This window comes from Chamaea fasciata, unplaced genomic scaffold (assembly GCF_029207755.1).
Source record: "Chamaea fasciata isolate MVZ Bird 193981 ecotype frontalis unplaced genomic scaffold, bChaFas1.0.hap1 SCAF_11, whole genome shotgun sequence".
Taxonomy (NCBI): Eukaryota; Metazoa; Chordata; class Aves; order Passeriformes; family Sylviidae; genus Chamaea; species Chamaea fasciata.
In genome coordinates, this window is record NW_027094096.1 from 3,213,259 (window position 1) to 3,237,040 (window position 23,782).

General features: G+C 46.8%; 1 protein-coding gene across 1 annotated transcript; it reads left to right on the plus strand.

The window, feature by feature from the left end:
• Positions 1-1,771: 1,771 nt before the first annotated feature.
• KLHL6 (kelch like family member 6) lies at positions 1,772-23,527 on the plus strand. Its single transcript, XM_066193982.1, has 7 exons — positions 1,772-2,080; positions 7,072-7,237; positions 12,741-13,190; positions 15,288-15,525; positions 18,857-19,059; positions 19,983-20,196; positions 22,554-23,527. Exons 1-7 carry the CDS (start codon positions 1,821-1,823, stop codon positions 22,853-22,855), a joined length of 1,833 nt encoding a protein of 610 aa, XP_066050079.1. The 5' UTR covers positions 1,772-1,820; the 3' UTR covers positions 22,856-23,527.
• The last annotated feature ends 255 nt before the right edge of the window (positions 23,528-23,782 follow it).

Genomic DNA, 23,782 nt, shown 5'->3' on the forward strand with positions numbered 1-23,782 from the left:
TCCCAGCACTCACAGCCAACACAGACCGACTTCAATTTCACAATTATTAATGCTTTGCTTCAAGCTTCAGCAGCTGGAATCAAGCGATCGCTGCGGAATCTCAGCTTTCGCTCAAAGAGATAAGCACGATGTGAAACTTCTCACCCTCAGAGAAAAGCCTGATAAGGTGAATTCCCAAAGGTCAGAAGTCATGATGATAAACAAGGAGAATCTAGCCCAAGATAGGGTTAAAGTATTGTGATTTTTAAAGCACACCTAGTACTTTTGAGGGTTTTCTTAATTTTCTTGTTGTATTCCTACAAGACTATTTGGGAAAGAAGGGGCTGGCTCTAGAAAAGGAAACATTAATTACCAAACCTTAGCACAAAAAGCAGCAGGAACACCTTTACATCAGCTGGGGAAGGAAAAAGCCAAGGGACTGCACAAACTACACAAAATGAAGAAATATTACAAGGAGGTAGAGGAAAGCAGGAAGGATATTTTTTGCTTTCCTTCCTCTTTATCTTCCAATCTGTCTCTCTCAGACCCTGCTTTCACCTCCTTCTAGAAGAGGGGGAAGCCAAGCTTCCCATAACACCGTGAGCTCAGCTATGCAAGCTGGAGACAAAAGAGGAAACCAAACACACAATAAGAACCTGTGGATTGGCCAAACGAGGATTCCTAGAAGTAATTGTCACAAAGGTAAGGTTGGCTAGCACTCAAGCTATCAAGGTGAGGATTGGCCCTACATTCCTCTCAGGGAGAGACCGAGGGGTGCTTTTCTACCTCCCAGTGTGAGAGTTTCCTAAGCAAGCCAGGGATCTGCTCTGTAACTCTCACTAGGCTGTGTTGCTTATCAATTCAGCTTGGATCAGGTTCTCATCTAGGTGACGTCCAAGGAGATCTGGTCCATCCTTAGGTGAAGGGGAACCCTCAGCACTGCGCTGTGTGCTGCTGTCATGCTGGAGGTCCAGCCCAGAGCTGCCCCACAGTGTCCCCACTGCCAGGTGTGCAGCCTTGGTGCCGCCACTGTCCGTGTCTGTCTTGGGGACAAGTCAGAGGCAGCTGTGCCCCAAGCTACGCCCTGGCGGGGATGAACATGAGTACACTGCTCCCCTGGCTTCCTCCCTGAGCTTTCACTGCCACTCGGAGCTGGTGGCAGGGCACTGGCTGCATGGACCACGTCCCTGTGCCCAGCAGTGGAGCCTGAACACCGTCAGCTGTGAGATCTTTGATGCTGCTCCATGTCCTTGAGAGAGTTGTGCCCATTTAGCCTTAAAGAAAAGCCATGCAATGGTTGGCAGCTAACAAGTCATGAGGGATAGAAACATCCACTTGGAGGGCTTTCTGAATATGCAAGCACACTATTAAAAACAAAACCCAAACCCAAACCAGCTCAGTTACTAATAACTGCATAACTGGAAAAAGAAATATAAAATATTATGGGTTTTCCCTTAGCAGCCCAGTCCACTAGGAGTGCTTGATAGGCATGTGGTGCCCCTATCAATACAACCAGCAGAGCCAGATAACAGGCAGGGACTGGCTAGAGGGTGGGAAGCAGGCTGTCCCTGTCACTTGTAATCTTCTCACATCCAGAGGCATCTTAAGGCCTTTCTAAACACGTTGATACTGCCTGAAAATCACTGACAAAAACCCACCCTTTGTTTGTGTTAACAGGATGAGAAAGTGCAAGGCTTCCTGTTATGTGTGTGTGACAGCTACAGATAAGCAGAGACCTCTGGACAGGAAATCCGCCCAACTTCTGCAGTGTGATTTGCCTGAAGCTGAGGAGCCCTTTTTAGATCGAAGCACCAACAGAATGAGACGGGGCCACCCTGAAGATGGGGGACACGCTGGAGAAGAGCTCTGAGGAGCCTGAGGTCTCTTTGAACAATGAGTGTTCGTCGAAAATGGGGGACCTGGTGGAAGTCTCCAGCGGTGAAAAGGTCAAGTTTGACGATACAGGTCTCTCTCTGCTGCTCCAGAATGGCCTTGAGAACCTTCGGCTGGAAAATTCCCTTACAGATGTCATCCTGTGTGTGGACAGCAGGGAATTCTCCTGTCACCGAGTGGTCCTTGCTGCAGCAAGCAATTATTTCAGGTAAGGTTTGGAACAAACAAAACCAATAAACTTATTTTGCTTCTCTGACTTGAACTGTAGGTCTCCAAGGAGTGCAAAATGGGCGCTAAAGATTTGCAGTGAGCCTCTAATTCCTTCCATCTTTCAGCTTGTTTTTTAAAGTTGGAGACTTAAGTAAGGCAGGTGGCAAGTTGTGGATTTGCTGGAGTTCTGATACCAGCACTCAAAAAGTCCTTTGGAGGCATGCAAAGGAAGACAGAATATTGGCAGACAAGTGCATGAGAAAAGGGTGTTTTAACCAAGTATCTTTAGCCACTTGTCTTGTCCCTTTGGGACCTGGGCAAAGAGGAATATCCTTTCAGACGGCAGGCTATTTTTGTTGAAATAGGAGTGGGTTTCTGGAACTTGCTAATTTTTCCTATTACCATTCTGGGGTAAAAATAGATAGTGCATTAAATTGTTGAGGAGGAAAGAGAAGGAATGTTCCATCTGGAAATCAGTTGCAATGGGAAATATCTCCTTGAAAACAATTTTGCCACTTCACCGTCTCCTTCTGGTCTGCTTGAATTTTTCATTCTTTCAGTACAACAGATATTCTATCTGAGACTACTGGCCAACAAGAACAAATTTTAGACACACAGAGGAACTTGGTATCAGTTTTAGCACAGATTTTCCATTATCATTTAGACAACATCATTTAGACCATCACATTTGCATGGCTGGGATTTTTTCTTTCTTTCTTTTACTGCTAAAGTGGTCAGATGACTGAGCAGCCACAGAGGAAACACAAGAAAAAAAGAACCTGTGACCACTTGTGACATTAGCAGAAAGCTAATTTTAATGGAGTCTGGTAAGCTTTGCTGATAGTGCCTGGAAGGATAGTTCTGCTTTTCTAATCCAGAATAGAGATTGTGTCTGTGCATATTTGGAGACAGGTATTATTTCTACAGAGAGACTATATTTATTGCATACGACAAAATACACATCTAAAAGCAGACATGCCCAAATATTTGTTACTAGCATTGTGTGTATAATGGACAGCAGATGCACAAATTAAAATCAAAATTATCATAATGATACTTTGTCAAAAAACCCCCCAATTTCACTCTAAGTAAAAGTGCCGGAATCAGAAGGACTTCTCAGTTAAAACCAGGCAAGATAGTTTTATGACAACAGTTGTTGGCCAGCTTTCCACTGAGCTTTTCCTGAGCTACAGTCTGTCGCTTGGGAGGAGGGGGGATACCTGGACAGAAGTAATCTCCTCCAAAGGCAACTGCAGATGTGTTTAGGATCTGCCCCTCTGGGCACCTCTGCTTGGCTTGGCTTCCCACAGGAGCCAAGAGATTTGGCTTGCCACAGCGTTGAGATTTATTACCTGTCTGGCAGTGCCTCTTGTCATGACTCTTTGGGTTAGTTTCAGTCACATTTGGCACAGGATGGAAATCTCAAGCCTGAAGTTCCCGTGAGTTTGATGGAAATCTGCAGCTAGGAGAGGAGGGATGCTGGACTGGCAGCCTTGGTGCTCTGCAGGGTAATGAGCAGGGTGTCCTGGCCAGCCAGCACACACAGCACACACAACAACCACACTGGCCTGCCCTGCTGGGCACAGCCAGCACAGAGCTCAGCTCCTGGGAGGGACCCTGAAGTTGTGAGAGGAATAACGAGGGAGAATGGAGGGCTCAGGAAGGGGAAGCTGAGGTTACTGTGAGGAGGGAAAGGAGGACGCAAGTCTGCAGGGAACTGAGCTTCACTGCTTCTGCTGCTCACGAGGAGGTTTCATTCATCATGCCATAATTCTCCAGAAGCTGCATGGCCCCAGCGAAAGAAGGAATTCTCAAATCACACTGTTCCTGGGAGCACTTTCCATGCCATTACAGGACTTCTAAGAGCCGTGCACGGGAGCAAAGCAAAGCGAGCCAGTGACTCATGGGCTTCATTCCCCTTCAAGTTACACAACCCCCTTCCTGAACGTTGGGTGCCACAGTGCAGGCAATCCACAGCAGCTGACTGGAACACGGATAAACAAAGCTAACCACTCCTAGTCCTTCTTCGGGCTGCTGGAGAGTAGATAGACTAATTCTTGTGATGTCCTGCCCCTGTAGACATAAAAACATTAACTCTCCGTTTCCCTCCGTGATGGTAACAAAGCAGAGAAGAGGAATACCAGCTGGCTAAGGTGGAACAGTAGTTCTTTAGTCCTGCACTGCCCAAGAGTAGTGGGAGAATGGGGCTGGGAGAGGTTGAAGCCATTTTCCAGAGCATCCTGGAGCTCCAGCATGGTTGTTTCAAGTCAGGTTCATAATTCCATGCACAAGCATTCCCATGTGGGAGGGCGCTTAAAAAATGCTTCAGAAACTGCAACCCCTTGTTTATTTTACTGAGATTTCTCTAATTTAAAATTAGAAAAGATTTAGAATTTTTTTCTAAAATTACCCATTTTTGGGTATCTAAATTTGGAACTGGGCCCTCACTTCAGATGCGCATTTCTTAGAGTACATGTTGGTTCAAAGGTGCAGTTTAGAATTACACAGGGACAAGAACCAGGGAAACGTACAATGGAATCAGTAGCCACATCTGAAGGATTTAGACCCTCCTGAGGACAAATTCAGAAAGATTCAGAGGCAGCATTTTAATCCCTAGGAGAGAAGCTCGGCCTGATCAGCCTGAGTGGTGTCAGGCGTTCCCTCTGCCAGCACACAGGGTGGGAATGAGAACCACTCCACTGGAGCAGAAGGAAGGCCACAGGAGCCAGCTCTCCTGTGCAGCACTGCCCCATTCAGCCCTGCCACGATCTGGAGCAGACAACTGGTGGGAGAGCACCGTGCTTTAGATGTGTGATTTCTGCAGCTCACAGTCGTGTTACATGAATCCACGCCCTCTGAAATCGGGAGTGGATGGCAGCTCTAAACCAATTACAAAGATTAGGACACAGATAGGCCAAAGCACTCTGACCAGACCCCTGTGCAAAGCCGCCACCAGAATGCTGAGGTTGGTTTCTGAGCAGCTTTGCACAAGTGTAACCCTTGTGTCTCCGACTGACCCCATCAAACACTCCGGTCTGTGGGACGGAAGTGAGACTCTCACCTCCCCGACAGGGATGGTTCAATACAAGCTTATGAGATGAAAGGAAGAAGAGCAGACAACACCTGCACCCTCCATGGGGCCGTTTCTCCTTCAGATGAAGCATCCGGCACCTGTCAATCCCACACGACTGAAGCAGCTGTGCTGTGCCAGCCTCCCTCTCCAGCTGAAACCTTTTCCCAGGGAGCCGTGGCAACCGAGGGCTGCTCTTTTCAGATGCCCACACATCCCCTCTCACATCACTTGACAGTGCCAGAGGGAGAGAAGCTAAATGAATCCCAGTCCCGTGGTCACCAGAGTTAAGGAGCATTTGTCTAGATGCCTTTGAAATACTCTGATTTCAGCAGAAGCCGGACTACGAAGCAGGGTAGTGAAGCAATGCCTAATGAGCTGAGATGAGTGAAAGGAAAAATGAGAATTTTGTCTGGACAACTTTTCTGAGAAGTAACTTCTCTGCCCAAATTTTCTGCTCAAAAATTAGGCCTCTCTATCCAGAGGCAGTTTTGCACACTGAGGTAACTAAGACCTTGCTATAAAATTTCTGCTGAGGTAAGGAACAGGTAGTTCTTAGAGCAAGTAGCAGCTGGTAGCCTCCATCCATTTGCCATTCATCGTGCCTAACTGCTTTGCAATAAAATCTGTTTACATCTTGGTTCCAGTAAGATGTGTCAATCAGACAGCTTAATTCAGGCACTTCTTTTACAAGAGAAGCACGGCCTAAGACTTGGGACCTCTAGCCATTTCCCAGGCTGAGGAAGGTTGCATTGTCCTGTCAACACTGTATATGACTAATAAAGAAGGGCTTGGAATGCGGGGTAAAGAGCGCTTCTAATTACACTTTAGATCTGCACATGTTTTTCACCCATGCAGTTACAAGTGGACTCATGTAATTCTGATCTGTTGAGGCAGATTCCAAGTGATGTGACATCTCGTTCTCTGAATGCAGTGAACAAGAAGGGGCTGATCCAAATCCTAAATAAAAGCAAAAAGCTTTGGAAGAAATACTTAAATCTATGAACTGAAAATGCAGAGGAAAATGCGTGTGTTTGTCTTGCAGATGTCACAATGCAAAATGGATTAAAATAGCCCTCAGAGAATTTCTGATTTATACCCCACATGAAATACCTGCCTAGTGCTAAAGGTATGTCTGGTGGTCACCTTCCAAAGGCAGTGTCATCCGCCAAACAAGAGTTGCTGTCTACACGTATGAAATCACTGCACTTTCTGCCTAACAGTAGTTCCAATTCATGCAAATCCAATTGCTTCTCTAGCCAAGAGGTACCAACACTACAATCCCAAAATTTAGCAGAGGAAAAACTTAATTCTCTTAATCAGAGGAAATCCGTAAACCATTCACTCTCCCCTGGCCCACCACTGGTGTTAGTGTGCTCAAAGGTGTGTTGGGAAGCTGAGAAGTGAGGCTGTCAGACAGGTGGATCTGCCTGGCCTCGGGGTTCATTCCCAGCCGTGTCCTGCAGCTTGGAAGCAGGGGGGTATTGACCTGCCATGGGGTATAAAATGTTCTAACCAAGTTTGGAGAATTCCAGGCCTCAACGAGCTGCACCTGTACTAGAAACAGACTGAGCAAGAGGCCAACAGGTGAGACAGCAGCACTGCTCCACAGCACCAGTCCAGACATGGGCACCAGCCCCACTCAGGCAAGGTCCCAGCTCCTTTTGGTGTCATGGAGCCTTAGGTCTGCTGCAGACCATCCATCATGTGTGTGTGCCTTATCAAACTCATGAGTACGGAGGTAGAAGAGCAAAAAAAAAAAAAAAAAGATTTTTTTTTGTAGTTTCTTTTCAACAGGAGTAATTGCATAAAATGTGAAGCAATCAGAGTATTCTGTGTTGAAATCTAAATAGTCCAGTGTTTTCAGAATGCCTCATCCTGACTGGAATGCAGTAAAAGATAAATGTCTTTCTTTCCAGGGCCATGTTCTGCAATGATTTAAGAGAGAAATATGAGGAGAAGATCATACTAAAAGGAGTTGATGCAGAAACCATGAATATACTCTTGGACTACACCTACACCAGCAAGATGCTCATCACAAAGCAGAATGTGCAGAAAGTCTTGGAAGCCGCCAGCCTCTTTCAGGTACAGATAACTCAAATGCACTGACCCAGTCTCATTTCTCTGGCAGCACCATGTCTTACCCTGGCTAGCACACTGCAAACCTCTCTGGTTTCATGGCTTCTGGAAGCATTTTGCTTCATATTTACTTACATTAAGGTAAAAAATGGCAGTGGCAGCCACGTGCTGGAATTTTGTTGCGCTGAGTGCCATGCAAACAGGAAAAGAGCTGCTGCCACGTGCTGCCTGCCTGGCAGTGCTCCCCTAAATTCAGGTCAGGCTGTGGAGGCCAGTCAGAAGGGTTAGTGGGCAGCAGCTGGCATGGCTGGCCACAGCACGAAGCTACTTTGCCTCTGCATCTCCCCTGCCTTGAGATGGAGGCTGGCCGGCCAAAGATAGCATCCTCCTTTGTAGCACCTGTGATGTAAAGGGCGTTAGTCATGACCTGGGACTTGTGGGAGGTCGGAGTTGGGCAGCCTTACTCAGCCTGTGGTCCACGAGGTATTCACGTGTCCTGTGAACCACCTGTGAGGTCTCCCAAATTGCAGGGTCCGGTACCCTGCTGCAAATCGCTAACAAATTGTAACCAACACAACCTGCCAAGCGCCAATGTGCGTGTGTGTCCAGTCCTCTCATTAAGGAAGGCAAGAAACACCCAACTCCCTGATCATCCTGCTTCAGGAGGGAATTCAGATTCCCGAATCTTTCCTGGAAATTTTGCTCTGGAGTTCTGGAGCTCCGCTTCCTAGAACACGAGTCCTGTGAGGAGCAGCTGAGGGAGCTGGGGGTGCTCAGTCTGGAGAAAAGCTCAGGGGCAACCCTATTACTCTCTTCAGTTCCCTGACAGGAGGCTGGAGCCAGGTGGAGTCAGGCTCTTCTCCCAGGTAAAAAGTGACAGGACAAGAGGAAATTATCTCAGCTTGTACCAAGGGAGGTTTAGATTGGATATCACAAAGGTAACCTTAATGTCACCTGGGCCTGCAGTGCAGTAACTCACTGACATTTTCAACACACCAACACTGTTAGCTGACAGCGTTCAATGGCTACCTTTGATTCATTTTCAGGACACTTTTCTGTCTTTTTTCTTTTGTTTGTTTGTTTTATTTGAACCCTTTTTCCTTAGGATTTTAGAACCTTTCTTCCTCAGCTTTTTTTTTTTTTTTTTAATTCCTTCTGGAACTATCAAAACTATAAACTTACATTTTTTTCATGTATCTTCCCTATTTTTCATTAAAATTAAGATTTAATTTGATTCCCAAGGCTGGTGCTTTAAGAGAACCATCAAACTGTGTTAGAATAATGCTAAAATTGTGAGGGTACCATAAGTAAGAATAGTAAACTAGAAAAAACTAGACAAACCTAGAACACTGGGAATGTTCAGCTAAAAACCGGTTGTCTTGGATACTATCAAGTTTTATAAGGCCTTAAAGCCTCACATTATAAATGTGAGGGTTTGGGCTGAAAATGTGTTTTGTGCAAAAAAGATTTAGTAACTACTAAATCTTTAATAATCTACTATATCAAGCTGACAGAACTAGAGTTCTGCCAGCTTGTCTGTGCTGTTTATGCTGAAAAACAGAGTTGAAAGAGTCAAATGTTTCATTTGGATATATCAACAGCTAAAAAGATTATTTCTGCAATTTATTGTAACATTTTTGTTTGATAAATTCTTTCAAATCAGTGACATGTGAGAAATGCAAATTCCAAATAGAATCTTTTTATCTGACTAGCAAGAACTGTGGCAGTGCCTCTTTTTAACCTTGCAGACTCGGCAAGGAACCAAAGAACAAATACCTTGCACAGTTCTAGATATTGCAGTATAGATGTTCCAATGTCAATTATCTACTTTTCTCTAGAAACTGTTTTTTGAAAAAGTTTTATGTAATGAGTGCCTCCATTCTGGTAAGTTTTGACCAAACGCAGTCAAAACTGACAGCAGGAAGAGGTGGAGGGCTATTTGGAGAGAGCAGGCGTCCCTGCCACAGTGGGGGAGGCAGGTGAAGGGTTTGGAACAGGGAGCTGCTGAACAGCTAAGCCTCACCCTCAAGTGACCCAGACAAATTTTTTCCACCTAAAGCACGGTTGCGACATGAGTTCGGTAGTCACTGCCTCTGTCTGGGCTGGTGGCTGCCCAGCCACTGCACTTGCAAGGTTGGTGCCCACCCTGGATCCCGCCCTGCAGCCTCTGCCACCCACACTGCCTGCAGAGCTGCTGCTCATCCTTTCACCTCTGGGAAGGGTCAGGATCCCGGCCGCTTCCCAGGGCCAAGGCAGGGAGCCCTGCTTCCCTCACCAGGAGTCAGCAACTACCTCCAGACCTGCCTGCACTGCTCCTGCCCCTCCAGCAACCTTTGTATTACCCATTCCCTCAGCAGGGTTTGGCTGAGGGACCACATCAGCTGCGGTGGTGGAAGCAAAGGGATGGTGAGAGGGAAGCAGGCTTCTGAGTGGATGGAAAAGAAACTGTACTGTCACCAAAGGCTGGGATGCCCGCTGCCATGGAAATGCCAAAGGCTGGGATGCCCGCTGCCATGGAAATGCCAGGCGCAGTGGGAACAGTGGAGGGACTGCCCTCTCCAAGCAGAGCAGGGCTGCTCTGCCCTCAGGGCGCGGCTGAAGCTCCAGCAGCCTGATGGCCTGACTGACCCCACAGCACCCCTCATCCCTGTGTTAATCCACTTTACACGAGCATGGCACTCTAAGGGAAATGCAGTTCAATACCTGGCAGCCATCCTGAGGCCGCCGAGCAGGGCAGAGCCAGGGTGGCCGTGCAGGCCACGCCAGACAAGAGGGCACCATCTGCTAACAAAGGCCTTCAGGGCAGCTCCCGGTGGGAGAAGGGCTCGCAGGCTCAGAAAGCTCCCACTACCCGGAGAGCAGCCCTGCAAGGGGGGCTGTGCCCCTCAGCTGGCTCTGGCCCGGGCTCCCTCGGGGCACAGGTGTCACAGCAGAGCCAGGCGTGCTGTCCCTGTGGCCACAGCAGGGCCAGATGTGCTGTCCCTGCGGCCACAGCAGGGCCAGATGTGCTGTCCCTGCGGCCACAGCAGAGCCAGGCGTGCTGTCCCTGCAGCCACAGCAGGGCCAGATGTGCTGTCCCTGCAGCCACAGCAGGGCCAGATGTGCTGTCCCTGCGGCCACAGCAGAGCCAGGCGTGCTGTCCCTGCAGCCACAGCAGGGCCGCCAGCTGCAGGGAGCAGGATTCAGCCCAAAGTGTGCTGCATACAGAGAGGGATATGAATGAGAGAGCTTTCAGTCACCATTCCCCTCTCTTTCTGTGGGCTCTAGCTGGAGGCAGGGCTGCTGGCACTGCTCGCACTCGACCATTGAATCAATGCTGGGACAAAAAGGACTTATAGGGGGAGAATAAATTTTACTGTTCAGAGTGAAGCCAAGTAAGCATATGGGATGTCTCTAGTGAGTGAGGACCTGGATTCAAATGGGTGTTAGGAGAAGGACTAACTTATTGAAGAAACTGTTCTCAGGGAACAGGGCTTTTAAAGTGCCTGCAGTGGCATTGGGAGGAGTACTCACAGTGGACAAGCAGAAAATTCAGAGCTCTGCCAGAATAATGAGAGCAGATGAGGCAGAGGCTCAGGGGTGTCTTCCTCCTGATGCTCTCTTGAGTCACTCACCTGCTCTCCTGGGACTGACTGACACATGCCCAGCAAGTTTTGGGGGAGTTTCGGGGGGAATTTAGTGTCTAAATGAAGGCAGTGGTGGGGAGACAGCGCAGCGCAGAGATGAGGAGCTGAACCAGGGAAAGTCCTGCCTTGATTTGCTCCCGAGCAGCCCAGGCTCTCTGGTGAAGCCCTCAGCAGGGCCGTTTCTCACACCCACACCTCGCAGTTCTGCATTTGCCTGGCCACCAACAGCCACCCAGCGAGGGAGTGGGGCCTGCTGGCCGTGGGACCAGTGCGCACCGCCTGGGACAAAACCTCTGCTGTCACCTCCTCAGTATCGCTCTGAACAAGCCATGTATAAATAATCAGAGAACTCTACAGAGCTTCGCTGCAGCCTGGTGAGAATGTTGTTTCGGGGTCTATTCCCAGACTCACAGATGACTCGATGAATGACCTTGGCAAATCCTACGTTCGGGTTTTTTTTTGTGTCTCATTACTGACAACTTTGAATGCTTATGCTTAATAAGCTTAATAAGGTTGATGCTTTACCTGCCTCAGGTCTGAAGCCTACCTGCTGGCAAAGTTCTTTCAGATGCGCAAGGAAATGCCCTGGTGAGTTCAAAGTGCTTGCCTTGTGCTGGCCCTGAGAGCAGGCAGGGTGAATGTGGCAGGTGCCGAGGTGTCACTGAGTTGTGCCGAGGTGTCACCACGGGCCACTGACATATTTTTATCACAATGGCAGCAACACATTCTGGGACTTCACATAGCCTCGTTCATCAGTCAGTTGCATTTCTCTAAACTTTTGACCACAGCTAAATGTAAAACAGGAACCAGTCTGTACACAGCGTCTGCGAGCGCTCAGCTCTGATAAACAGTCTAAATACGTCAACACGACACCGATGGGTCTGGAAGATTCTACCCTAATTACTGCAACAAATCTACATACTACAGTGTTTAAAAAATGTTTCGCTTCCTCTTTGCCCCTCAATTACTGTTGTGCAACTTTCCCCAGCGAGAGAACATGAGTTAAAATGGTTTGCTTGCTGACACTCAATGGAAAAACAACCCAAAAAGCACAGATGGAAATGCACAACATTAGCTCTGACCCATCTTTATTGCACTATGCGGTGGCAATATTTGTACCTGAAATCATGGAGTTGACAGGGGTGACATCCATTAGGATGAAGCACTGTAACTGATCAGTTCTACCCCAAACTGATTCTCAATTCCTGAATAATCATCAGCAATCCAGCTCTTATCATAGTTTTTAGAACTGCCCCGCAGACACCTGTGGCCCAGAATATGTGCATTTGGGACCCTCGGGTGGGGTTATTTTGCCGAGGAAATTCATGGGAGTGGCTGTGATGCCTTATTGAATGCAAACACAGCCAGTTCTCTGATTAAGGAGACTCTATCTGTAAAATGCATATCAATATTTATTTCAGCCAATGGTGATGACAAAGGTCACTAGACCCTCTGAAGGCCTCCCCCACAACAGACTCTTGCCAGAAAGCCCAGTCCGTCAGGAAGCTCAAAAGAATTGCTGATGGCCAATCTCTTCCTGCCACTCACCCCAGTCCTAAGACTGCTGCCCATTCCTTCTGGGGCAGCACACTGCTCCAAACCTCCCAGAAACCCTTTTGTGGAACAAATAAAATTCATGTCACAGGTCTTCTGCATCCTGCAGGAGGGGAAAGGAGCAATTGGATGCAGAGGGAATAAAAACAGTGGGAGGAAGACATTCTCACTTCAGACCGCAGATCCTGGATGATCCCTGTGCTCAGATGATCTAACTCTAGTCTCCCCCAGCTCTTTGCTGTACTGGGCACGGTTGGTTGCTCCATGGCCCTCCTGTGAGAGGTGCACAGTAACCCTTCTGCGCTCATAGAAGCTTTTTCTGCCCGCAGTTCCTGCGCATGGTGGATGCATGTGCCAGTTTTCTCACCGAAGCCCTCCAGCCAGAGAACTGCGTTGGCATCCTGAGGCTGGCTGATGCCCACTCCCTGCACAGCCTCAAACAACAGGTGCAGAACTACATTATCCAGAACTTCACCCAGGTGCTGAACTACGAGGAGTTCCTGGAGCTGCCGGCAGACATCCTGTGCAGCACGCTCAGGAGTGATGAGCTCTACGTCACGGAGGAGGCCCAGGTGTTCGAGACCGTGATGAACTGGGTACGGTACAAGGAGTCGGAGAGGTTTTCTCTCCTGCCCTACGTGCTGGAGAATGTCCGGCTGCCCCTCTTGGACCCTTGGTATTTTGTAGAGACTGTTGAAGCTGATCAACTCATTAGACAGTGTCCAGATGTCTTTCCTTTGCTCCAAGAAGCAAGAATGTACCATCTGTCAGGCAATGAGGTGAGTAAAACAGGAAGGTATTAGGCACTCTTTGTAAACGTCTCATGCTTCAGCTCAAAAATCGATTTGAAAGGAGCAGTGCCATGGGGCAGAAGAGGGTAATCACACTGAATTTTCACAAATGGGCCTCAGAATTTCTCCTGCTGTCTTACAGAGTTCAGAAGCTTTTGGTGGGCTGTTTTAAAACAAAGTGTACAGCTTCCTGGTTATGAACATCTGAGCTTGACCCCTCATACACACCCTTGCTAAATGAAGACCCCAGGTAGCTTCCCTAGTAAAAAGGCAAATGGTGTTAGCCCTGACACCTCACCCTCTCAGATATTACTTCAAGCCCAAGAACAGAGGAATAATTTCCCCACCAAACTGTGCCACAATCTGTAATGACTCTTTCAAATGTGAATATGTAACATCTCCACCTGTTACTTATGGGGGGAAATGTTTCATAAAGGAAATATTCTTCCTCCTGTGAAGAAGACGGTCTCTTTCCAGAAGGGAGGACTGCCCATCTGCCATTTGCAGAGGTCCCTGCCCCCAAAGAGACAGATTAATCCTGACATCCAGTCGAGTCCTGTCCTGCCTGCTCAGTGCAGGCTGTGGTGGATCTCTGGTTCTTCCATTGCCTGTCCCCTTTGGAAAGCTGGGTATCACTCACATCTCCTTGGCCAAAATATGGGGGAGAGGGGAGAGCGAGCAAGAGGTCGGATTTCACAACAGGAGCAAAGGACGTGAGTGTGTGAGGAAACGTGTCCCTCCTCAGTCAGAGTCAGAGGAGGGCAGGAGGCTGTTGCGGGCCCATCACTCACAGCGATGTGTCACCTGTGTCACCGAGGGGGGACAGAGCAAGTGCTCCTTGTGCTGGTGACTGTGTGAGACACGCTCGGTGACCTGGGGCAGTGCCGGCCAGTGTGGTGGCAGCCCCCCGAGGATGCCTTGTCCCAGCGAGCAGCGCTGTCAGGTGCATGCGGGACAGATAAAGGAGCCTTGCCCCGGGCTGAGCACGCCGTACACTCACCTTCAAAGGGACAGCCGCAGGAGGCAGCGCTGCCAGCTGCCCTCCCCCGGGGCTGACGCCTGGCAAGGGTGGCAGACAGGTTAAAACAGAGTCCTGGAAGCTGGCGAGTTCCGGGACTCACGTTCCATAAAAATGTGCTGAATCGTTTTCTGGACAGAGTCAGAATGCAAGATTCATGTCTGTGTAGATAATATTTTTTAGTACGGATAAATTACAGTGATGTATAGAAACATGTTAAAAGCAGAAAGAGAAGTAAAACTTGAAGCAAGTTGCCTCCTGACACAGCACTTGACCTGTGGGTCTTGTTTGCAAGCGTTTTCTCCACGCAGAACACAAGTTTCCAAGCACCCCTTGCATTCTTTGCTCCTGGTGAACATCTACCTGGCAAGTGACCTTTTCCAGTGTCCCTGGAATAAAGGCCTGGTCAATAAACTGAGCCAACAAGCAGTAAATTAGAGCTAAGCACATTTCAGGGCCTGGTGCTGACTTTAAGTAAATCTTCTAATTTTGGCTTGAAATAAGAGCTTACACACAAAGAAACAAACAAAAATAACCCCTCCACAGTTGAGAACTGTTATTGTTCTGACACTAACCTATCTTTTTGGGACAAATAATGAGAGCACTGATTTTCTTGTAGCACCAACTGCAGTCTTGCTCTCTCCAAGCTCCCCAAGGCATACACAAACCTTGGGGCCCCCTTACCTTGCCCTCACTTTGTCAGCCCAAATAAAACCTGTCCTTTTCAGCTACCTGACATGAACCCAGCCTTGTCACTACTGCTCCCCTGCATAGCTCTTGGTGCCATCCCGGTAATTCCTAAAACCATCTGAAAGGATCCTAGTAGGTAGGCAAAAGCAACTAAGTCCAGAGTTGGAAAAATCCTGCTGAAAGAAGGATACAGCAACCTCTCCTGAATGCTTCTATACTTTTCAGGCTCTCAGCTTAGAAAGTGTTGGCTAATTGGTTCAGCTGCTGTAAGCCTGCTGTGATTTGAAAAGCAGGTAATCAAAAAGAAGGTCCCCTGGCCTTTCTGTAATTGTAGGTGTAAGTGCCCTGTGTACTCACTCTGTCTCACTTGCATTTAGATTATTACAGAAAGAACCAAGCCCAGGATGCACGAGTTCCAGTCTGAGGTGTTTATGATCATAGGGGGCTGTACAAAGGATGAGAAATTTGTAGCAGAAGTGACTTGCCTGGATCCTTTGAGGCGAAGCCGTCTGGAAGTAGCAAAGTTACCAATCACAGAGCAGGAGCCGGAGAATGAGAATAAAAAATGGGTGGAGTTTGCATGCATTACTCTAAAAAATGAAGTCTACATATCGGGTAAGGAACAAGACGTTGATGGGGAGTGCAAGAGGGGAGAAAAGGGTTCTCACAATTATTTCCAGCTTTTATCAAGACCATGCTTGAGGCAGCTTTAGAAAAATTAAGCAGTACAGGATTTTAATGCTTTGGCTTTGGACACGCTCCAGAGAGCACTGGATGTGTAAGGACACTGCCTAGCTCTGATTTGAGCACAGGATTCCTTTTTAAACAACATTAATCTATATGCATGGGTAGTCGTGTGCAGCACCCTAAACAGTGACCAAGGTCACAGAAGGGTCCTTGGGAATGTTTTACCAAACATAAAATGACAATTTGCTTCAGCATCTCCTCATGACAAGTCCATTGGAAGCTCCGCATGCGCAAGCAAAATGCTGCCAGAATCTGAGCCGTTCTGCAAAAGTCAGTCAAGAACCTCCAGGGAACTGTCACTGATGTTTGGCTGCCCCCTGAAAGCTGCCATCACAGAGGAGTGTACAAGTGCCCACCCACAGTTATTAACTTGGCAGTATAAACTGTCAAAGCCAGATGAAATCCCATGGTCCAGACACCCCGTGTGGGTCCGAACAACTCATGTGCTGATCATCATCCCAAGAGCTTCAGGAGGTCTATCTACCTTCCCACACAAATACAGGGGTGTGATCCCAGAGCTGCAGAGATTCCACTCTGACGATCAAAATGTTAAAATCAAGCTTGTTAGCCAGTTTGACAGCTGCTTTTGATGGCCTGTCATAAACCAAGTTTGGTGATCTTGTTCTGCTTCCAGAGGAAAAGTGACAGCAAATTTTCATCACTGTGGCGTTACAAACCGTGGTACAGAGCAGGGCCATCATAGGTAGAATACTTTCTTCCTGCAAAACTAGCCACCAAATTCTATACCCCATTAAAACAGAAGAGTAGAAAGGAGGAGAGCAGGCCAAACTGTGAATGCTTTGCTTAAATGTGAATAGTGGTCCACTGCCTTTATTCAAATATCTTCCATTGCATTCTTTCTTTTCCACATATTTTTGAGACTTCATTCCAATTTAACATTTATTAAAGCTTTATCCTGGGATAAGAATTAGATTAATGTTCCTATAACTACAAAACAAAACAAACAAACAAAAAAAGTTTTTTCCTTTCAGTCCACTATAGAGAGTTTGTGGCATTAGTCCCTCTGTTAAAAGGTAGCTGTAGAGAGGAAGCTAAGTCAAGCATTCCAGCTAGGGAATATTCCTCTCACCTTCACAGCCTTGAGTTGAGAGGTCTTTTTTTCCATTTGCCATCAATTTGTTACCCTTCCCTCTTTTTCAAGGCTTTTTGCATTCTTTTATTCCTGACATCTTTTCCAATATCTCTTCTCCACTATTATTTTATGTTCTGTCCAGGCTACCTCCAGGCCAGGCTAACACATTCCCTGCTGTGGTGAGTCTAAGCTGGCTTTCCCTTTGCTTCTATTCCCACAGCTTCTCTTTCTTCCTTCTCTGCTTACTTTCACACCTCTGAGTCCCTCTCTCCATTCTCTCTTTGCCTTTCACCTTTTTGCCCTTTGCATTCAAATAAAAGTCTGAGTGGACCAAAGCCATTAGCATGTTTTTCTCAGCTAAACCAATTATTAGTGTCTCAATCCTGATTAAACACCTGCTTCCTCCTGCATGTCCTTCTACTTTTGTTTTCTTTCTTTAGCTCCTGTAATTTGCTTCTTCTCTAACCTGGCTTTCATTTTTTCCTAACTTGATCTCCCTTTCCACGTGCTCATTTCCCTCTGTATCTTGGTACAGTCTGGAGTTTTCCCTGCTCCTTTAGCATCCGGAAAACAAGAAAATCCTTTGCACAAGATTATGACTACTGTTAGATTGTGATTTCTCCAAAACATTTTAAATGCTTTGACTGGATGGCCTGAAACACTTCATTTGTAGCATAGCTAAAAATTGCGTGAATTATCTATCATTCACCATTCTGATGCTTTTACTAATTTAGGTACAATTTATCTTCAAATTAGAAAGAATTGTTGTCCAGAGGAAAAACAGACACAAAATAAACCTCCAATCCTCTCAGAAATCTCTCCCTGTCCCCTGATGTGCAGCAAATTCACCCACTGGTCCAGTTCAAGCTACTACATGAGTTTCAGCCTGTGGAGGAAAGCACAAGCTCATGTCAAAGGGAAATTTCAAGGGAGAGTAAGTGGAACACCTGCAGTCTCTCAGCCCCATTGTAGCCATGAATGCTGCATTCAGGCCCTTTGGCCACTTCAGCTGTTTGAGTGCAAATAAAATTCAACACATACATGTGAAAAATACTGGGACAAAAGCATTACAAACGACTCTTTCTAGCATGCTAATTATCTCCCATTCAATCTGCTATTTGGCCCAGAGATAGGCTCCATCAATTTGCAGTGATCTGTCTGCAGTACAGAATACCAATGAAGGCAGACACTTTCTCAATGGAATATGAATTCTCTTTTCAGTATATTCACCAGTGAAGCAAATGTTGAATCGGGTTGCAGATGACTGGAATAAGCTACTCAGTCTGTAAATGTGGTTTCAGGCTTAACTAGATCCCTTTGTATCACAGTTACACCAGAAACTGTAGGCAAACAACAGCTCTTGTTAAAAACACTGCTCTCTGCTTTAGCACAAGCAAAGATCCACTTGCAGGCCAGCTCTAGAATGAGTTTACAGGGTCCAGTTTTGATCTTCAAGCCAGAAATATGAAGCATGCCTGAGTCTGTAGAGAAAGAGACCAGAAGGAGAGGCACGAAAAGGAGATCCCAGCCATATGGACCCAGCGTTTAAATAGTGAAACTTCCAAGTCCTGCAGGACTATTGTTGGTAGGAGTTCAGTCAGGTCTTGTGCTTTACGATGCAAACCTCAGGGCTGGCTGGATCTGCCCTGCACAACCTGGCAGTTCTCCAGTGTGCAGGCCTGTCTTCAAGGGGTTTGGCACTTGAGCTGCAGCATCCTCCACTATCTTATTGAAATCTTATTTGTTTATTTGTAGCTTTGCAGCAGTTCTGCAGAGCCCTGGTGTTGCACAAAAATCTACTGCATGTCGCCCTGCTGTGTGGTTGGTCATGCACCCAGTATTGAAATGGAAGTGGTTGTGGTCTGGTAAAGGGGGGAACAGTGATTTATCTTCACTGAATATTTGGCTGTAGAAATTGTTCAGTTTCCTTCACTGTTAAGTAAACTAAATGCAGACATTTTCTTCTGTTGTAACAGGACCGCTTAACAACCAGTAATAATGATTTACTTTCCCCTGTGAGAGAACACACTTAAATTTGAACATATTGGAGTTTTTAAGTAAATACAGGCTGTGCTATCATATTTACACACGTCATGTACACCACAGGTGGCAAAGAAACAAAGCATGATGTCTGGAAATACAACGCCTCCATCAACAAATGGATCCAAATTGAGTATCTCAATATTGGGCGCTGGAGACATAAAATGGCAGTGTTGGGTGGCAAAGTGTATGCCATTGGGGGGTTTGATGGCATGCAGAGAATCAACAGCATGGAAGCCTATGACCCCTTTCATAACTGCTGGTCCGAGGTAAGAGGCTGCATCACGTAACATTTTAATCACTTGGAACATTTTAATCAGAAAATCTTAGGGCTTGGATTCATAAAAATGATCTTGTATAATTCTTTAAAGTATTTGTCATCTTTAAAAGTCCTAAATGCATTTTTTTCTATAGAAATTCATATCCTTTAGAAGGTAAAAATCCCTGGATTTCCAGCCAATCATTTTCTGTGAGACATCTAATGAGACTGACTTTCCTTTTTTTAGTTGGCTTTTAAAGCTAGCAGTCCATAAAACATGGTGTAAGACTATAGTATCCATGAGCCAGAGCACAGGCTGAAAACTACTCCTCTGACACATTTTATAGGTATATAAAACGGATCTATCAAGCTGTGCATTATATCTGGTATGGGTTATGCGTTCAAGTTGGAAGTACAGGTTTGAAGGTAAACAGAATAACCCCCCACTTAGTTCTACTCATTGTACTTCAAGCAATGAGAGGAGACAATTAGGCAACTAATTAATCCATGGCAGTAATGAGATTAGGCATCATAGCAGCAGATACAGCACATTGTCTCTAGATTATACAAAGCAATGTGGATGACTCTAACAATCACAGCTGCAAGTAGAAAGATCAGTATGAACAAATTTCTTGTGGTTTTTTTTGTATGTAAGTGTGTAAAGGAGATTTTTGGCATTTCTGACATTTCCTAGCTTTTGAATTATTGATAAAGTAATTTTAATTCCAGCATTTGAACAGAGCATATTTTTTATTAAGGGTTTTTGCAGTCTTAAGAAAAAGCTGAAGCATACTTCCCCCTTATCCTTAGAAACACCATCTTCTGAACCCTGCTTAAAAAGGGATGCCTGACTTAAAATTCCGCAGGCTCCCTCCCCACAGGCATCAGTCTGGCTGCTTCTCATGGTTACTAATGATTCTCTTTGGTCCCCAGGCTGCTCCCCTGATGGTCAACGTGAGCTCCTTTGCAGCAGCCAGCTACAAGAAGAGGCTGTACGTGATTGGGGGTGGCCCCAACGGGAAGCTGGCCACGGACAAGACGCAGTGCTACGACCCCGCCACCAACGCCTGGAGCCTCAGGGCTGCCATGCCCGTGGAGGCCAAGTGCATCAACGCTGCCAGCTTCAGGGACCACATCTATGTGGTGGGTGAGTGAAGCACCAGTGGCTCTCCTTGGCTGCACCCAGCAGGGCTGGTCCCTGTGCTTCTGTTAGTTTTACCCACAGGCCCCACGGAGTGCAATCAGTGGGTCAGATGGCTCTTCCCGTTGGGCTTAGCCAGGGGTGGGAATCCAGCATGTAGGGAAAGGTCACCAAGTCCAGATCCCTGTTAGCGTGGTAGATACCTTGGAAAGCTGGAGCTAGCCCAGAGACAGCTCAAAGCCGTCCAAAGATGTGTTCACAGTGGCAAGGGCATGATCTCATGGCTGCATCACGTCCCCACCCCTCTCCAGGGGCATTACACAACAGGGTTTATGCAGGGATAAGAGTACTCTAGGAGCAGGTCAGAGGAGCAGAGCCAGTGAGACCCAAAGACCCAGAGCTCCTCACTAGATTGCACTTGGGGTTAATTCAGTCACTTGCCAGAACTGGAAGAAAAAATGGAAGAACAGGATTTTGATGGTGGTGAGCTGAACTGTGGGGGGAGGAGGGAGCCTGCACACATCTCCAGATGGAACCAGGAAAACCAAAAGAACATTTGTTTCCAAAACAGTAGCTCTGAAAAGCTCCCTCCCTCTCTCAGCCTTGGTGCAGGGAATTTCCCACTTGCAATGTAATCAATATGTTGCTGAGAGCTGGCATAGAGATGGAGCATTCACCAAATAATTAATGGTGCTCCGGAGGGAGATTTATATTCTGCATGTACACACACACATACACACACACGCCCCTTTTGTGTACATAAATACCTCATGCTTGTCCTCAGCACTGGGGTTGACCTCACCCTGTTTGTACAGGATGACAGAGAGAGAAGGCACATGACTTATGGACTAGCTGATATAACCCCTGATAAAATGGACATGATACTCCAGTCACATTCACTCAGCATCTTTCAGCCAGCAACATCCACTAGTAAATCTCTTGTTTATTTATCTGAGGAACAAATCTACTCCAATTGGATAGAAATCAGCCCCCTCTGAAGTTAAAAAGATAAAAGAGTATTTGGTTACTGCATCCAAAGCAATCAAGTTACCCAGTCTGATGAATTACCAACTGCCAGGTGAATCACCACAACAAACAAGGTCTGTTTTCAGTCTGTCCCAATTAAGTCACCTCTGAATGACTTGACCACCCCTCAGGTACTGCACTAGTATTGTCAAATAGTATTGTACAAATACTCAGCATCTATTATAAGTGCCACAGATAAATGCTCACTTTGCCAGCAGGGAGGATCCCAGGCATTGTTGCGCCTCATCAGTTAAGGCCATGGCTTCAAGGTTTCCCCCACCCTATCCAGAAGAATGGTGCCAGACCCTTTTCAGTGGTGGCCAGGGACAGGACAAGGAACAATGACCATAACTACAACACAAGAAACTCCACCTCAGCCTGAGGAAGGACTTCTTTATGCTGAGGGTGACAGAGCAGTGGAACAGCTGCCCAGTGAGGTTGTGGAGTCTCCCTCTCTGGAGACATTCCAAACCCACCTGGATGCATTCCAGTGTAACCCGTTCCAGGTGACCCTGCCTTGGCAGAGGGGTTGGACTGGATAAAATCTCCAGAGGTCTCTTCCAACCCTAACAATTCTGTGATTCTGTACAGCTACTACAGAAGACACATTCAGTGCCTGCAAATTTCAGAGTAAGAACTGTTTAGCTGTTGCTAATCTTGGGAGGGAATTTATTTTCATAGCCTTTCTTGAGAATTGAGGTATTGACCATTTTTTTTTCAAGAGAAAAGGACACTGCAAGATTGAAAAGGTGCACTAAAAGTTTCATTAATAACTTCAGTTTTGGGAAACACAGAGAACATGAAGGTCACTCTCTGTTTAACAAATCCATAGAAAGATTATTGATTCAGTCTGACAAGCTCTAAACAAGGAAGGGTTTTTGAAAGCAGCCAGCTCCAGGAAGAAGGAGGTTTGATGGACAATGAAGTTAGAGGAGTGAGTGGAAAAATCCTGTACCCATTTCTAACACTGATGGTTTACCACGGCTGGTCCTCCATGATCTAAGCTCTTTTAAACAAAACAGTCTTTTTGTGAAGCTGTGTCCTTAGCTGGAGCAGCAGATATGAGAAAGATCTGTTGCTAGGTGCACTGTGGTCACACTGAAGGATCACAGCAGTTTGTTCTGGCCCTAAATTCCACAGCCTTACGAACAATAAGTGGCCTTCTGCAGATCGGGCTTTCAGAACAATAAAGTATCCTGTGACCTTGTTTTTTCTTGGCTTTGGGGCAGAGACCTATTCTTATGAATGTCAGGAACAGAGCTCTGTTGAATTGGATGGTTTAATTAACACCCCTTACAGGAATGGCCAGTGCAAACCAATATCCATTTCCTTCCCAGGTGGGGCAATGAAAGCTCTCTACTCCTACAGCCCCCAGGAGGACACTTGGTGCCTGGTGACTCAGTTCACCCACGAGAGAGCCAGCTGTGGCATTTCTCCTTGCAACAACAAGCTGTTCATCACCGGCGGCCGAGATGAAAAGAACGAAGTCATTGCAACAGTGCTCTGCTGGGACCCTGAAACTCAGAAGCTGACCGAAGAGTGTGTCCTGCCTCGGGGGGTGTCTCACCACGGCAGCGTTACCCTCAGGAAGTCTTACACGCCCATCCGTAAGGTTGTGCCCGGGGCAGTTTCTGTCTGACCCGAAAGGAACCCGGAGCCTCGGTGGCACAGACTGCAGAGGATGGGTTTTAGCATCAGGGAGCAGTGAAATACCGCCGCAGGTCCTCTGGGGGGGTATCTGTATATATGCTCATCCTTGTGTTTCCTCTGTACATTATTTCCTTAAATTATCTGAATTCCTCCCGTCCACAGAAGAACAAAGGCATCGGCTGTAGTTTACTCCTGCCAACACGATACCTCGAATCAGGCAAAGAAATGTAGGTGGGAAATTTACTTTCCAGCTACATCTACCCTGGAATGTGCTTGAACTGGCTCAGTCTGGTCCCAGAGTTTGGTCAACTATTTATTAAATTGGATTTGCAATACCCAGTAGTGAAAAAAAAAGAGAAGTTGCTTTTGGAATTAAATATTTTTAACTTTGGTGGAACATAATGTTGCGTCTTCCAAAGCTGTGCTTGTTTTTCCCCCAGTGTTTGGCACATTAGATTACGTTCGAACCAGTTTGTTTGTTTGAAGATACTTTGTTGGTTTTTCAGTTCTGCATGACCAAAAACAATCCGTCTCAGTTTGCAAACCTTGCTGTCATTCCCAAGAAAGCGACTGCACAGGCTGCAAATGTAAATGAACGCTAATTTGTTCCCACTGAACATTCACTTGCGGCTGTTTTCTAAATAAACCAGAGCAAAACGTAGTTTCCCTTTCCTCTGTTGTGTGTGGGGTGAGGGCTGTGCCTGGAAGGGGTTTTTTCCTCTCCTCTCTGCACGCCCAGCCGTGCTCCATCGCTGCCTCCATCCCCACTGGGTGGCACTGCGCTCCCAGCCTTTTCCTCACGCCTTTTGCTTTCCTGGAACGGAACCGGACAAAACAGTCTGCTGGGGAGAAAAAACAGTTCTAGGTACTGTTCCCGGCCTGGTTCCTGAGACTGTCACATGCTGTACCACAAGGG

Coding starts and splice junctions, on each gene's coding strand:
- KLHL6 (XM_066193982.1), top strand. CDS start 1,821: ATGGGGGACACGCTGGAGAAGAGCTCTGAGGAGCCTGAGGTCTCTTTG. Junction 7,238..12,740: donor AAGCCGCCAGCCTCTTTCAG/GTACAGATAACT, acceptor TTCTGCCCGCAG/TTCCTGCGCATGGTGGATGC. Junction 13,191..15,287: donor ACCATCTGTCAGGCAATGAG/GTGAGTAAAACA, acceptor ACTTGCATTTAG/ATTATTACAGAAAGAACCAA.